The 13,095-nt window shown below is 37.1% G+C and overlaps 4 protein-coding genes across 4 annotated transcripts; 1 reads left to right on the forward strand and 3 right to left on the reverse strand.

Moving 5' to 3' along the window:
• Positions 1–118: 118 nt before the first annotated feature.
• KAFR0B07050 (uncharacterized protein) lies at positions 119–763 on the forward strand (the record flags this gene model as incomplete). The annotated part of the gene is made up of 1 exon (XM_003956090.1): positions 119–763. The coding sequence occupies one exon, from the start codon at positions 119–121 to the stop codon at positions 761–763; it is 645 nt and encodes a 214-aa protein (XP_003956139.1).
• A 797-nt stretch (positions 764–1,560) lies between these two features.
• On the reverse strand, positions 1,561–2,670 carry KAFR0B07060 (zinc-binding alcohol dehydrogenase family protein; the record flags this gene model as incomplete). The annotated part of the gene is made up of 1 exon (XM_003956091.1): positions 1,561–2,670. The coding sequence occupies one exon, from the start codon at positions 2,668–2,670 to the stop codon at positions 1,561–1,563; it is 1,110 nt and encodes a 369-aa protein (XP_003956140.1).
• Positions 2,671–2,945: 275 nt separating this feature from the next.
• Positions 2,946–4,148, reverse strand: KAFR0B07070 (alkene reductase; the record flags this gene model as incomplete). The annotated part of the gene is made up of 1 exon (XM_003956092.1): positions 2,946–4,148. One exon carries the CDS (start codon positions 4,146–4,148, stop codon positions 2,946–2,948), a length of 1,203 nt encoding a protein of 400 aa, XP_003956141.1.
• Positions 4,149–8,356: 4,208 nt separating this feature from the next.
• KAFR0B07080 (Zn(II)2Cys6 transcription factor domain-containing protein) lies at positions 8,357–10,384 on the reverse strand (the record flags this gene model as incomplete). Its single annotated transcript, XM_003956093.1, has 1 exon — positions 8,357–10,384. The coding sequence occupies one exon, from the start codon at positions 10,382–10,384 to the stop codon at positions 8,357–8,359; it is 2,028 nt and encodes a 675-aa protein (XP_003956142.1).
• Positions 10,385–13,095: the final 2,711 nt, after the last annotated feature.

Below are 13,095 nucleotides of genomic sequence, written 5' to 3' on the forward strand. Positions count from 1 at the left end.
CATTGATTATTTACAAATGGTAGGGAGGATCAGGACAACTGGGCTGATGGTTAATTTGGTTGCGCAGGACAAGCCTCCCATGGCAGACTCAAGTTAAGAATTTCTGACGTTGAAAACCATGGATATGAAGGTTTGTCCTAGTTTGATTGTTTCGAGTTTTTACAGGTTAGAATACAAAGGGCATGAAATGTGTTGTAATCAGAACCACGAAAGAGATACGGACAAAATCCTAAGTTTAAGAGAGGCCCTAAAATATGTTCACAGGGAGGATGAGATCGATTGCGCAGGTGGAGCATACAGGTTACCAGATAATTGTAGTAAGCTTGAAAACGCCCTTTTTGATTCGTCTACAGGTTTGTTGAAGAATTCCATAGACATGATTTTAGATTTGGCTGATGTTTCTGTAATAAGAAAGCTTTTCCTGGGGACCTCTGCCAAGGACCTTCTTATTTGGGGTGAGGAGTTAAGTGGCAGTATGTGTCACGAATGCTTTTTTTTCAAAGAGGACTGTGCTTGTGAGAGAGAGGTAGGAAAAGTTGCGGGTGCCCTAATTGCTGAGTTTCTGTTATTGATGAAGTTGGAGGTGAAAGCTCTTTATAGATTTCATTTTACACTTCTCATGGAGAGACAGGCAGTGGCGTTCCTTCACAAAGTGTTGGGAACCTTGGCACCCTTCAGCTATGAATTTAATATCATGGATAATAAATGCCGTTTGAACATTGTGTCGCACATATGGACTCTGCTGATTACGACCCTCTTGTAGAATTTAAGATGGGATTGAAGGGAGTGGTTACAAAGCACGTCGATATTATCGGACTGGTCTTTGATAATATAGTTGAGGACATTCCTACTGTATACCTTGGTTTAGGAAATTTTATCGGGGAGACATTCAGAATTGTGAAGAAGCATAAGGAATCTCAGAAAGAAGCAACCGCCGGTTGTTTTTGCTCGTTAAAAAGAATTACCTTTTGAAGGTGATGGGTTGCCTGTTCAATATTAAAAGGACACAGAGTACCGGGGCAATACGTCAATCCCATGTAGCTTCAGAACAGCAGGAGATTTTCATGTTGGTGTTGTGGCATGTGCTTGAGGCACAAGCTCGATCGGGATATAGTGAATAAGATATCTCCAGGCGGAGGCCATCAGTGACCTGCGTCAGTCGGTAGAATTTGTCGTCTGATCCTATTGATTTTCTGTTATTCGATGTGCTGTATTCATCTACGACTACCAATCTTTTTTCCGTCGGTTTCCTGTCAAGATACCTGGAACTTTCCCGTACTTTTTTTATTTTCGATAAGATAGATTGTCTTCGTTGTTAGTAACTAAGTGAAATATAAAATTTTTATTTCCAAAGAAAACATTCTACTGATTGAAGTGACTGTTTAATCTTATTATTCTTAGGTTAACCTTGGTACGCTACCGACAGCACGAACTTGATGGGGTTCATAATGAAAGCAATGAAAACCAAAAAAAACGGGAAAAGATAAAAACATGGAGCAATAAACAATTCAGATATATGACCTCTAAAGCATTATATATTAGTCGACAGCTTCACTTCAGCTAATGAGGCATTACCGCGACCAACTTTTCGGCTGAATTTCTTTCATATTTTAAGTCATCCATGATTTCAATCATGCCTTCTAGACCGTTCTTGTAGACCTTTATTGGTATATGATGAAGTGTTCCATCCAGAAAAAGTCTATTACTAACTTTAACGAATTCAATGAGTGATTTTCTATAACTCTGATCAGCTGGAATTATCAAGTCACTAACTTCGACAACTACACCAAATGCAGAGTGAAGGATAGTGTAGTCCACTGTGACATTGGATTTTCTGATTCCAGATCTGATATCATCTTGAGATAGCATTAGTAGATTGAGAAGAGTTGCTTTTTCGTCGTCTGAAGAGCATTCGTAAACTTGATTTACAGTCTCTTTACTAGAGACACAATCTATCAGATGTTTGAAATTAGTGTACTTGGCTTTGATCTTGGCAAGAACACCAGGATCGTGATGGTCAAAGATATCATCTGCACTATATTTTTTCAACAATGGCTCATTTTTCTTTGAGACAGTAACAACAATTTTGCTATAGCCGTTGAATGCATGTATTAACTGAATCAATACCTGACCAACAGCAGTGGTTCCCCCCCCCCAAATCAAGATTGGGAAAGAATTTTGTGGCTCCCTAGGTGTCGTATACTTTAGATTAAAATGGTGGAATAGTAACGCGCCTGCAGTGTACCATGAAGTACCAATACTAGCAGCCCCTCCATAAGTAGTAATTGGACCCTCTAGAAATATAGGAGAGTCACTTAATTTTACCTTTCTTGGAAGGTGCATTGACAGTTTCGTATCGACAGCAACGTATTCTTCGAAAGCACCATTTTCTGGGCTTCGAAGAGAGCCACCCTGCACGTAAGAAGATATAACATCTCCGCTATGAAAATCTGAACTGTTCATATTTGGACCCAATTTGGTAATTTCGCCAACAACACCATTGTCCAGTATTGCGTGATCTGCACTCCACTGAAACTCAGCGTTTTTCCAATCAACTGGATTGCCACTCACTGCTATTGTCTTTAAAAGAGCCTGTCCAACTTCTAACCTTGGCAAAGGAAGAGCTAATTGAATAACTACCTTTTTACCCACACCTTTAACTGCCTTCATCGAGAGTAGTATTATGTTCTATAAGTTTATTAGTATATTCCAACTTTTTGGTGAATACAGATTTTCAGTGCCCTTTATTGAACATATTTGTTCCGTTCGAAGATAGAGGTCTAAAAAGATGTTTTAGGAAGCACACGCTCGTGTACTAAGACAAGCATGCAGAACATGTATTCTCCAGTTGCGTCAGGGGTAGGAATATTAAAATGCTTTGTAAGCACAGCAACCAAAGTTATTCTAAGAGGTTCTATATAAATATATCTTTTCTATAAAAAAAATCAAACCGCAGTCCGACCTAGTTTAAGAGCTTCAGAGTGTGTTGGATAATCCAAGTACCCCTCCGATTTCATAGAGTAAAAAGTGCTTCTGTCATATTTGTTGAATGGTAGGCCTTTTTCAAGACGATCTACTAAATCTGGATTTGCTATGAAAAATCTACCATAAGCAATAAGCGTTCTAGCATCAGAAATCATCTTCTCAGCAACTTCTGGATGCAAAGCTAAATTTCCGGCTCTAATAATAGGGCCTTTCCAAATGGAATAGGCGAATTCGTTACTGCTGTCGTTATCGGCACCTTCGCCTTCGTTTAAAAATGGGTTCAAAACACGCGGTTCAACAAGATGTACATAAGCTAATCTTTTACCATTCATGGCTCTCTTTTCCAGCTCAGCTAATATATATGCATGGTTGGATAGATTAAACGGATCAGCAGCTCCACCCATTCCACCATATGTGCCAAATGGGGTAAATCTAATAGAAACTTTCTCAGGCCCAACTGCTTCAATTAAAGCATCAACAACTTGTAGAGCAAATCGAGCTCTGTTTTCAACAGAACCGCCATATTCATCGGTTCTCTTGTTTGAAACAGAATCCAAAAATTGGTTTAACAAATAGCCACCGGCATTATGAATTTCGACACCATCTGCGCCAGCGTCAATAGCATTTTTCGCAGCTTGAACATAATCTTGAATGTATTGTTTGATTTCTTCTTTTGTGATACCGTGTGGCTTGATACCAGCTTTCTCAGCTTCTGCCCTTTTTGTTTCATCCATGTAGACCCCATCAGAGGCAGTATCATAACGAAGACCATCTCTAGCCATAACAGCCGGGTCAGCTTGCCAGCCCAAATTCCACAATTGAACAAAAACGAAAGCTTTATTGTCGTGGATCTTCGTGAAAATCTTCTTCCATTGTTCGATTTGTTCTGGAGCCCAGATACCGGGAGCATTGTCATAGCCTCCAGCTTGAGGAGAAATAAATGTGGCTTCGGTGATAATCAAGGTACCGGGTCTACGTGAACGTTGATCATAATACTCCAGTGACCAGTCCTTATTGGGAACATTACCTGGGTGGTGAGCCCTCATTCTGGTCAGTGGTGCCATAACTACTCTATGGCTGACTTCGATGCTGCCAATTTTGATTGGCTTGAATAAATTAGTGTCTCGCAAAGCGACAGGTTTGAAATCTTTGACGAAAGGCATTTGTTTTTCTTCTTTTTGTTGTAGTTTTGAATGACCAATCTTTTTGGACTCTTAAAGCTGAATAATCATCAAGACCTTCTATAATATACTGAGTACATGAACAGACTTACGTAATTCCTGGGGTTCTCTTGCTTACATAAGGCGGTCTCACTCCTTTTTTTTGTCTTTTTTTCTCTGACAGTGGCGGGCGGAGTCGTTCGGGTTAGAAAGTTCCTGTTGTAGTGAATGCCCTCGAGACCCTTTTTGATTTTCTGTCCCTCTTCTCTCTGCTTTCCGATAATGAAAATAACACAGTGTGATTTGTTTGTGGCCTTCGAGAAAATACTGAAAGGCAAGAAACGACAAGTGACGTTTCGTAGAAATTAGCTGGCATCAGAAGAGAAAGGAACGATATGGGAAGTCACATAAAATCCCACTCGTAATCTGAAAGAACATTTTCCCAAGCTGTTCATCATAATCGTAGAAGCTTAACTTTCAGGTTATACAAGCGCGCCTGCTACACCTGAAAGCGTGTGTTGGCCAAATCTTTAGACACCTTGACTATGCCACTCTCCGAAAAATGGCCAGCTATTTGTTTATTTTGTCAAGTAGTGGACATTTACTACCCAGCAGATCGTACTGCTTTCTTATATTGATAATATCATGTCAGAGAAAACGATGTTACCTGCCTTCTCTTCCAATATGTCATACCGAATATTTTTCCACTGTGATTTTTGTAAAAGGAAAAATAGATTTGTCTTCTTTGCTCTTGATTCTGCGCTCCTGAGGATCTCGACGAACCATCTTCTAGCTTGAACCTATTCAGTTACCGTACCATCTTATTTCAGAAAGATTTGATAATATATGCTCCTTTTATCAAATGTTCAGAACTGGAACCATGATTGCCAACAATTAGCTACCTCAAGCGAGTTAATGAGCTTCTCCAGTATTCGAATTGATATATAACGTTGTTGTTAAGGAGGCCCACAAAAAATCACCCAAGGTTTTCATACTTGATGTCGACAGACAATTTGTCATTGTCAAAGGCCACACTATGTCAATTTGGTTACATTAGGAAGATGAGAAAAGGTTTGCATAATGAATTCGAGAGATCTGTGACGTCTTTAGCTGAACATCTGGTGTTCTCAGATGTCACCACTGCATTCAATGCTACTCTCGGAAACTTCACTTTGAATTACCTCCCACCATACTGCTAATAGTGCACGTTCTATCTATGAAGTTGTTTCTGCTGAATGAGTTCCTAAAGTCACTACTCAGTGGAGAAGATCCTAGGATGTTGAATGTGAACATACCAAAAACTCGAGCAACTTGATTATTGATGTGATAAACAAAGGTTCTAATGGCAACATTGGTGTATTACATTTCGTTTTCCTTTTGTAGATTACAAAGTCAGTATTTATCTGTTAGTGGTTGCTCCAGGCGTTGAATGAAACCTGAAACGGTTAGAGACTCAATAACATTAAAGTAGCTAGTAAATGAACTATTACTACAAGCAGGCATATTTTAGCAACAGAACGTAAATATGAATCAATAGAACGATTTTTCTTAACTCTCTCATACAGAGAGAACTATCATCAAATGTACTTTTCCGTAATATTTGATGTCTACTTATATACTTTATTATATCGAAGAGAATTGACTTCTTTTGTATATTGAATAACTCTGAATTAGATGAAGTCCTAGGCTATTTGACTCGTATTAATAGTGGAGGATAGGTTCTAGCTTCCTGATTGGATATCTTTCAACATTTTATATTTAGTTCCGTAATCAGGAATGATGTCTACAATTATCAAAAGTGCGCGACTTCTTTATGTAAATTATGGGAAAATGAGCTCACCGTAGTTGCAACGGAATAACTTTTATCTAGTGATCTCTTGATGATATAAAAATAAAAAGTGAGCCTGACAAAGAAGCTCATAGTTTAGTATCGGAAGATTTTTCCAAGGAAAGATTGCAAATTGAGTTCTTTCCTGAACGTTCCTGTTAATATATTCCAACAGCTATTGCAAAAATCATATCTCAAGACGGAAGAATGGACATAGGTTTCTGTAATATTCAAAATTGTGTCAATGCTATTAGAGATGCAGCTAAGAAGGCTATATGTGTAGACATACAAAAGCTTTACGAAAATAAGTATTGTACAATAAAACTCATCCATGATTGGGCTAGTTAATTGATAAGTCAAATGATAAAGCAATTCTCAGACTTAAGTTATTCTACAAGATACCATTAAAAAAAGTTGCTACCTCAACAATGACCCAGGCTGACCGGGATGAGAGACTGATCAAGATTGTTTTCCCAAATCGTTTTGAAAAAAGGTTCTTTTGGGCATATATTTTTTCTCAAATGCATAAAACTGTTCGGCCCTCGTTCATACTTATATAATCCATTATAACATTACTAATATTGAGTGTCCTCAAGTAGAGGGCCTTTTGTGAAAAGAAGAGTGCTTCAAACTTTGCAATAATCTCAGTAGTGACCATTAGCATCCAGAATCGAAATAATAGTTTCGTATAACCACAAAGCTCATTGAACAAGATTTTGATGCTTCCAAGAAAATACTGCCTTTCTGAAGCTACCGATATCTTGGTTCTATGTTATTATTAAAGAATTAAATACAGAAAAGATCGTAGTCAAGTTAAAGCTCTTTGATCTGTTAAAGTAAAAAATATACACGTAACACGACTTACAAAAATTGAGATTGAATTGTGGTTATCGGTATCTCACAATTATGGAACTGATGGATAATTTGGCTGTAAGGTTGTCCGATTTTCCATCTTTCTAGCCCTGTGGTTCTGAACAAGTTCCTTCCTGCTTTTTCAACCCGCCTCTGAAAATGTAAAGCTTTGTGACATTAAGAAGCGCATCTAAAGCGGAAATTATTAATCCACCAGTACCTAAGTATTACCAAAATTGTTTTACCTTCACCACCGAGTAAGTAACATTTATCTATAAGTAGTGTACACCTACCAGATTAGATAAATGTGAAAAGCAAAATCTAACTCCTGTTAAATTCTTCCTCAAATTCATTCCTTTTACAAAGATTGAAAAGCAAAGACAAAATACTTCAAGAATATGACATCGACGTTTAGATCTACATTCAATAGTGAGTTAGACATCACTCGTATCTGTGCTGCAATAATCTATTATTGAACATGCTGGGACATGTTTTTCAGCCGATTCTATCTTTGGCCCCAGCTAGAATCCATCCTGTAGAGAAGGCTTTTCTCTACTTGAGCTACTAAGTTCTGCTCCGCCAATGGAGGAGTTACTAGCCACTGATACCACTTTTTGAGTCATGACACTCATCCTGATAATCTCGGTACTTTGGGAAGAACTCTCCACAATGAAGGTTTGGTTTTTGACCACCCTGGGTGGCGCTAACAATCTATTAAAGAATACGAGCGCCATTGCTATGAAAGAATGGGAGGCAACCAGCAGAACAATCGGCAGCGAAGAGTTCAGTGTCACAGGTACGCCAGCATATACGTAGCACAACATATGTGGTTACAGAATTTATCGTTCGAACGTCTCCTTTTGGCATTCAGAGCAACGTCTTACCAAATGTGGTTTACGTTTATCGGTGATACAGTCTACTTAGATGGGCTAAACAAGACAAAAAACGATATCACTTTTTTGTCAGATATTCTCAGTTTAATGAAGTGCACGGACGGCCAGACGAGTTACACGATAAGTCTATGAAAAGCACTACGAGTGGCGAAGACACAATAACCCTACTAAAATATTGGTGCTGAAGCAAATGTTCCGATTCGTTATTCATAAGTGAAAAAAGTGAAAACATTTCACAAAATTCGGGAAAAGCTTACGTAAGGATTTTTAAGAAGCTAGCTGACAGAGAAAGTGATTTGGTTAGGAAACAGTGCTGATGATAATGTCTTGTTGAACATACTTTTGCCGTATTAGCTAACTCTCTTTTTTGTATTTAATACACATACCGTATCATTCAATTCTTTTTCAATGTTGACCATACTTGATTGCTAATAAGTACAAAGCACAATGCGTTTTGTTAAGAGTACATAGTTCTATATCTTATACGTGATTTACCCTGTAAGTATGGTGAAAATAAGATAATTATATTCCTTAACTACTAAAATTGCTGCAAAAGGCTCAAGTATAGTCACCGCGAGAAAGGTTGACCTATTTCTCAGTACAAAAACCGTCTTCTACTATTTAGAAAAATTCCCCAATTAATCGATAACCTCTTTAATAATCGTCCGAAATTCAGCTTCACGGGACAATTTGAAGTTCTCGTTGTAAATAGAAAATACTAAATCTTTGAAGGAAAATGTTTCAAGACCCATTTTTTCATCTTGGATCCTTTGTCGTGCAACTGACGCAGCTTTGGCCATACGAGTGAACGTTGCTTTCCACGTCGCTGCAAATAAGAGAATAGATATCAAATACTGAGATTGCCGCAGAGTCTTACTCGAATCTTGTGACTCAGGCTCCATTAATTTATTCAATATTGATTCAAACTTACGTGTGACAAAGAGAGAAGAGAATGCTTCTCCTTTGTCTGAGGTTAGATTTTCGAAAAAAGACAGCCTCTCAGCAGATTCATTGAATTGCGTTCCTTGAACAGTTGTGATGAGTAAAAGAGCTACATCGTATGCCTGATGTATTGTGCGTAACGTTAATGGGGATACTAAATATAAGCTATGATTAAGATAAAGTGTTTGCAGATCTTCATCCCTAGATGAGCGAAGTGCCAAAGGCGCATTACATGGCGCTATAATAGTGGCAGTACACAGCGATATTGATATTAATGAGGTTTTAAGAAACTCATTAATAGTGGATATGGAGGTGCCGGTGAGATACTTTATTTTAAGGTGATATAGGGATGTCAGTATTCCTAGCACGTGTGAGAGAAAAAACACGTCATACTTATCCACAACTAGTGCATATTCCAGATTTGTATAAAATTTGAGTGGTAAAAAATGCTCCTCTACAAACCGAAGATATTCATTTATTAGTTCGTTCAGGTAAATCAAACGCATGTTGGAAAGCTGATCGATATAGTTCACAGAAAGCCTTAAAAATAGTTTTAATATCCTGCTTCTTCTTTCATTCTTCTTGTCAGTTGCATCAATATTAACATTTTGGTCAAATACTCTACCTAAATGAAGGTATGTGGAAGATATACATAATGGCTTACCATAGTGAATGGATGTAGTAACATCCACCAATAGAGCCCAATAAAATAGATGTTTTAGGCAATTTATATCACCAACAGAAGCTTGCATGCCAAAATACCACTTATCTACATCATATAACCCGATTGTCGTACAGCAATTGATTAAGGTAGAAACTGTATACAAAATATCATCTGAATTATCCCAAAAATTTCTCTTTTCGTAGAAGGATTTATAAAAATAACGCAGTAGCAAGAACTGTGCTTTTTCAACTCCAAAAGAACCATTTGAGTTTGACACCATTTCCAAAAAACTTGCAATCATTGATGGTACCATCTTAGGACGTGCAAAACAATAGACCTGAAGAATTATTGCGATCTTGAATATATTATTATTTTCTGGCACTAAAATTTGATAAAGTGTTAACTGGGTAGCATTTGTACTATTTGTAGCGCCATATAAAAAGTATTTATCAAATTCCTCAAAAATTTTCTCTTCATCTAGAAAGGACGTCATTTCATGAAGTGGATTATTGAAAAAGTCTTTTATTCCTGTCTTCATATCATTATAATTCGGCAAAGAGCTGCATAAAGAATTGAGAACACTTTCAGAAACAGCTAATGGAATAAAGTCCACAAAATGTTTGGCATCATTAGCGGTACGTTCAATATCTTCATATACTTTAATCACACTTTCCCATATGCCTCGAAACTCTCTTACAAAGTAGTCATCAGGACCCTGTATTTCATTCATATATGACGTTAAACCATATCGGATCATCCGTTTATCATCTGAATTGATAATTAGGTAGTTTGATACATCATGCTTGGCTGAGATTATATCAGAATCTTCCATGGTTGGTGAAGAATGGCAGACTGTGCTGAAAAGAGACTCAAGTTCCTGGATTCTTCCCAGTAATTTTAAATTAGGTAGTCCACTAAAGAGATCATCTTCTCTTAGGTCAAAATTATAACTCTCTACATAAACACATTTAGGCAATTTTCTCTTTGTACACTGCCCGCACACTGGCTTGGTTTTGTCACATTTGAGCTTCCTTTTTCTGCAAAATACACATGACTTCATAAGCTTTCTTTTTTTATGGTTGCCATTTCTTTACGATGCAATAAAGAATACTGGCTTGATAACAGTATTGTACGTATAACATGTGCTATCAGCCAGCGTTACTAAAATATATGTATTTTAGTGCATCGATGCTACAGTGAAAAACTTTCATTACTTCAAATATATGTTATCCGGCTGAGAAAGCGGACATTTGCAATCCCGGAGCTTTCGCTTGCACTTTTTATATTGTTTCAGGAAAAAACAACTTCCTCAGAAAGCTAGTTTAGCAGCATTCGAACACCTCCATGTTGCTGTTACTTCAAAGGAAAGCTTGCCGACGTAATATTGAACTAAAGATGTTTCAGTTCTTTTTATTCAAATTATAGGATTAAATTTTGAACGTTAACTAGATGTAGGTTGCGTACAACAAAGTCAATATTGGTAATTCTTAGTAGAAACAAAATCACATAATATCGTACTCCTATGGTACCACAATCTGTCCACAAACTTTCTTCTAAGACGATATTTGATGCCTATATATGTACTCAATTCTAATAGGATTCTGTCTTTCTCTTACCTTGATTATCGTCGCTCAGACCGGGTGAAGCCTAACTGATTACTTGACCCCCTTATTGGTGGGAGTAAACTTCCAGCATTCTTTTTGGTAATTTGCCTCGAGTCAATTACCCTTTAACAGATATTGTGCCTAGTGGGTTATTTACTGTACGTGAGTACAGCACATTGGATAGGTAATAAGGCAATATTGATGTCTGGTGTTAACGTTGGCATATGAAGTAATAGACATAAGAGATATTATAATATGGACAGCCACTCCCTTATGGATCTAAAGTATTAAATAAGTTACAAAATTACGACTTGTGTCTATTTAGAATGCAAAAAAAGCCTGAGTTTCTCTATTTGTCTGAAAAGTCTGACCGAAAGTTGAATTAATTTTTTATGCTCTACAAAATGACTGAGGGTGACTACTTTATTATACATATCAGCTACAATAATTAATAGAAGTCAGACACCTGTAATCTTTCCCTTAGGTCTGTTGGGATTGGAGTGCACCTGAAGGAAGAATTTTGAGAGCAGCTGCTGGAGTTCTTTCTGAAACAATTCGAATTGATATAATTCCGGTCATCTCAATCAGATGACAAGTGAATACCCAGTCATTAGAGACTTCGGAGTGAGCAAAGAAAAAAGTGAAAAAAAACGAACAGGTTGAATAGTTCATTAACTATCTAAATATGCTGTATTGATTTGAATGGATATCATCGCAAGGCTAGTAAGACAGAACGTCGTCAACACAGGAGAGCATGTCAACTAGGCTTGATAGCCCTACAGTATAAGCTAGAATATAGGTAGAAACTGATTACTACTGCAACTATTATTATTATTATTACTTAGCATTCTTATCCAACTCGTAGAGCTCAACACCAAATTTATACTCGTCAGCATAGAATTGATAGCTAATAAAAGCCTCATAAAGCCTTAATAGAATATTGTTTATGTTAAGATAATACTAGTAATAGATAACCTCCGTAAATCTGAAACAATACAATACAAGGTATGGAACAGACGCTACTACAGTATGTAATGCTAATGATAGCAAAGTACTTCTTAACATATATACTATTTAACCTATACGATTCCTTGTTTAGACATTCTCGAGTTTCCAACTTGGTAAGATAGAAGAGGTAGTTCCAGATGGTGGTGAATGGTGCTCAATGTTGAATAAAAATCTTTAGAACACTTACCAAAATATCGAAAGATGGCGCATGAAGAATTTTATAAAAGGGATATCGAAAATTAACGAGAGTTGTTGTATGATCCCTTTTTGCTGAATTTGAATGATAAAGATGCTGCAGATAATCCATAGGACTGAGCAGTGGCGAAAAAAAGTTGCTAGTATGATCGGAATAATGCTAATCGCTGCATCAATTATATAGGCGCCTAAAATTGCCCCATTGGCCAGCCTACCATTGAAAAAACGCTTGATGTAGATCAGAGGATTGAACATTAAAGTTGCATTATACGCCCTTGATGAGAACTATACTGTTAGGTAATCAAAGAGGGTTGTATGCTAGAATATGATGGTACCACCATTTCCCAGCTCTAGTAACAGATTTCTACGGAAAAATTTCGAATAACTTGCCAACTCTTTGGGGTGGAAGGATAGTTTCATCTCTGAAGGTTTTGATACACCAGGTAATTCTAATTTTTGCTATACCCTTTTAGATGGGACTGTCACTTCAAAACATTTATAGAAAATGTTAGAGATAAAAACCTAGACGTTCTCTATGCGTACAACTACTGAGTGTTTGTCGAATAAGATAATTATAAGAAAAAAAGTATTATTATCTGTAACGATGACAGGACATTTTTGCCTTGCAGAAAACTTTACCGCATTGCTCAAGTGGAATATTGATGTTCTACAGAAGCACGCAAACTCAAGAAAAAGAAATTTCTAGAATCTTGAATCTTCTAGATGATGAAACTCATACCTTGCAGTCTTTGTATGCGTCTTCACCCAATTCTCACTTTCGTTAATTTCCCTGCCAACTGGTGGCTATTAAAATTTTACGACTAACTAACTTCCTGATGACGTTTTCCTTTTTTTCCTTTTTTTTTTTTTTTTTTTTGGATGGACGGATATTTCTCCGCTTTGTTTCTTTTTTTCTGATTCGAGGCACGCTTACGGAAAAACAGTGTCGTCTAAAAAAAAAATA

The sequence above is a fragment of the Kazachstania africana genome, chromosome 2, assembly GCF_000304475.1.
Source record: "Kazachstania africana CBS 2517 chromosome 2, complete genome".
In the NCBI taxonomy this organism is placed as follows: Eukaryota; Fungi; Ascomycota; class Saccharomycetes; order Saccharomycetales; family Saccharomycetaceae; genus Kazachstania; species Kazachstania africana.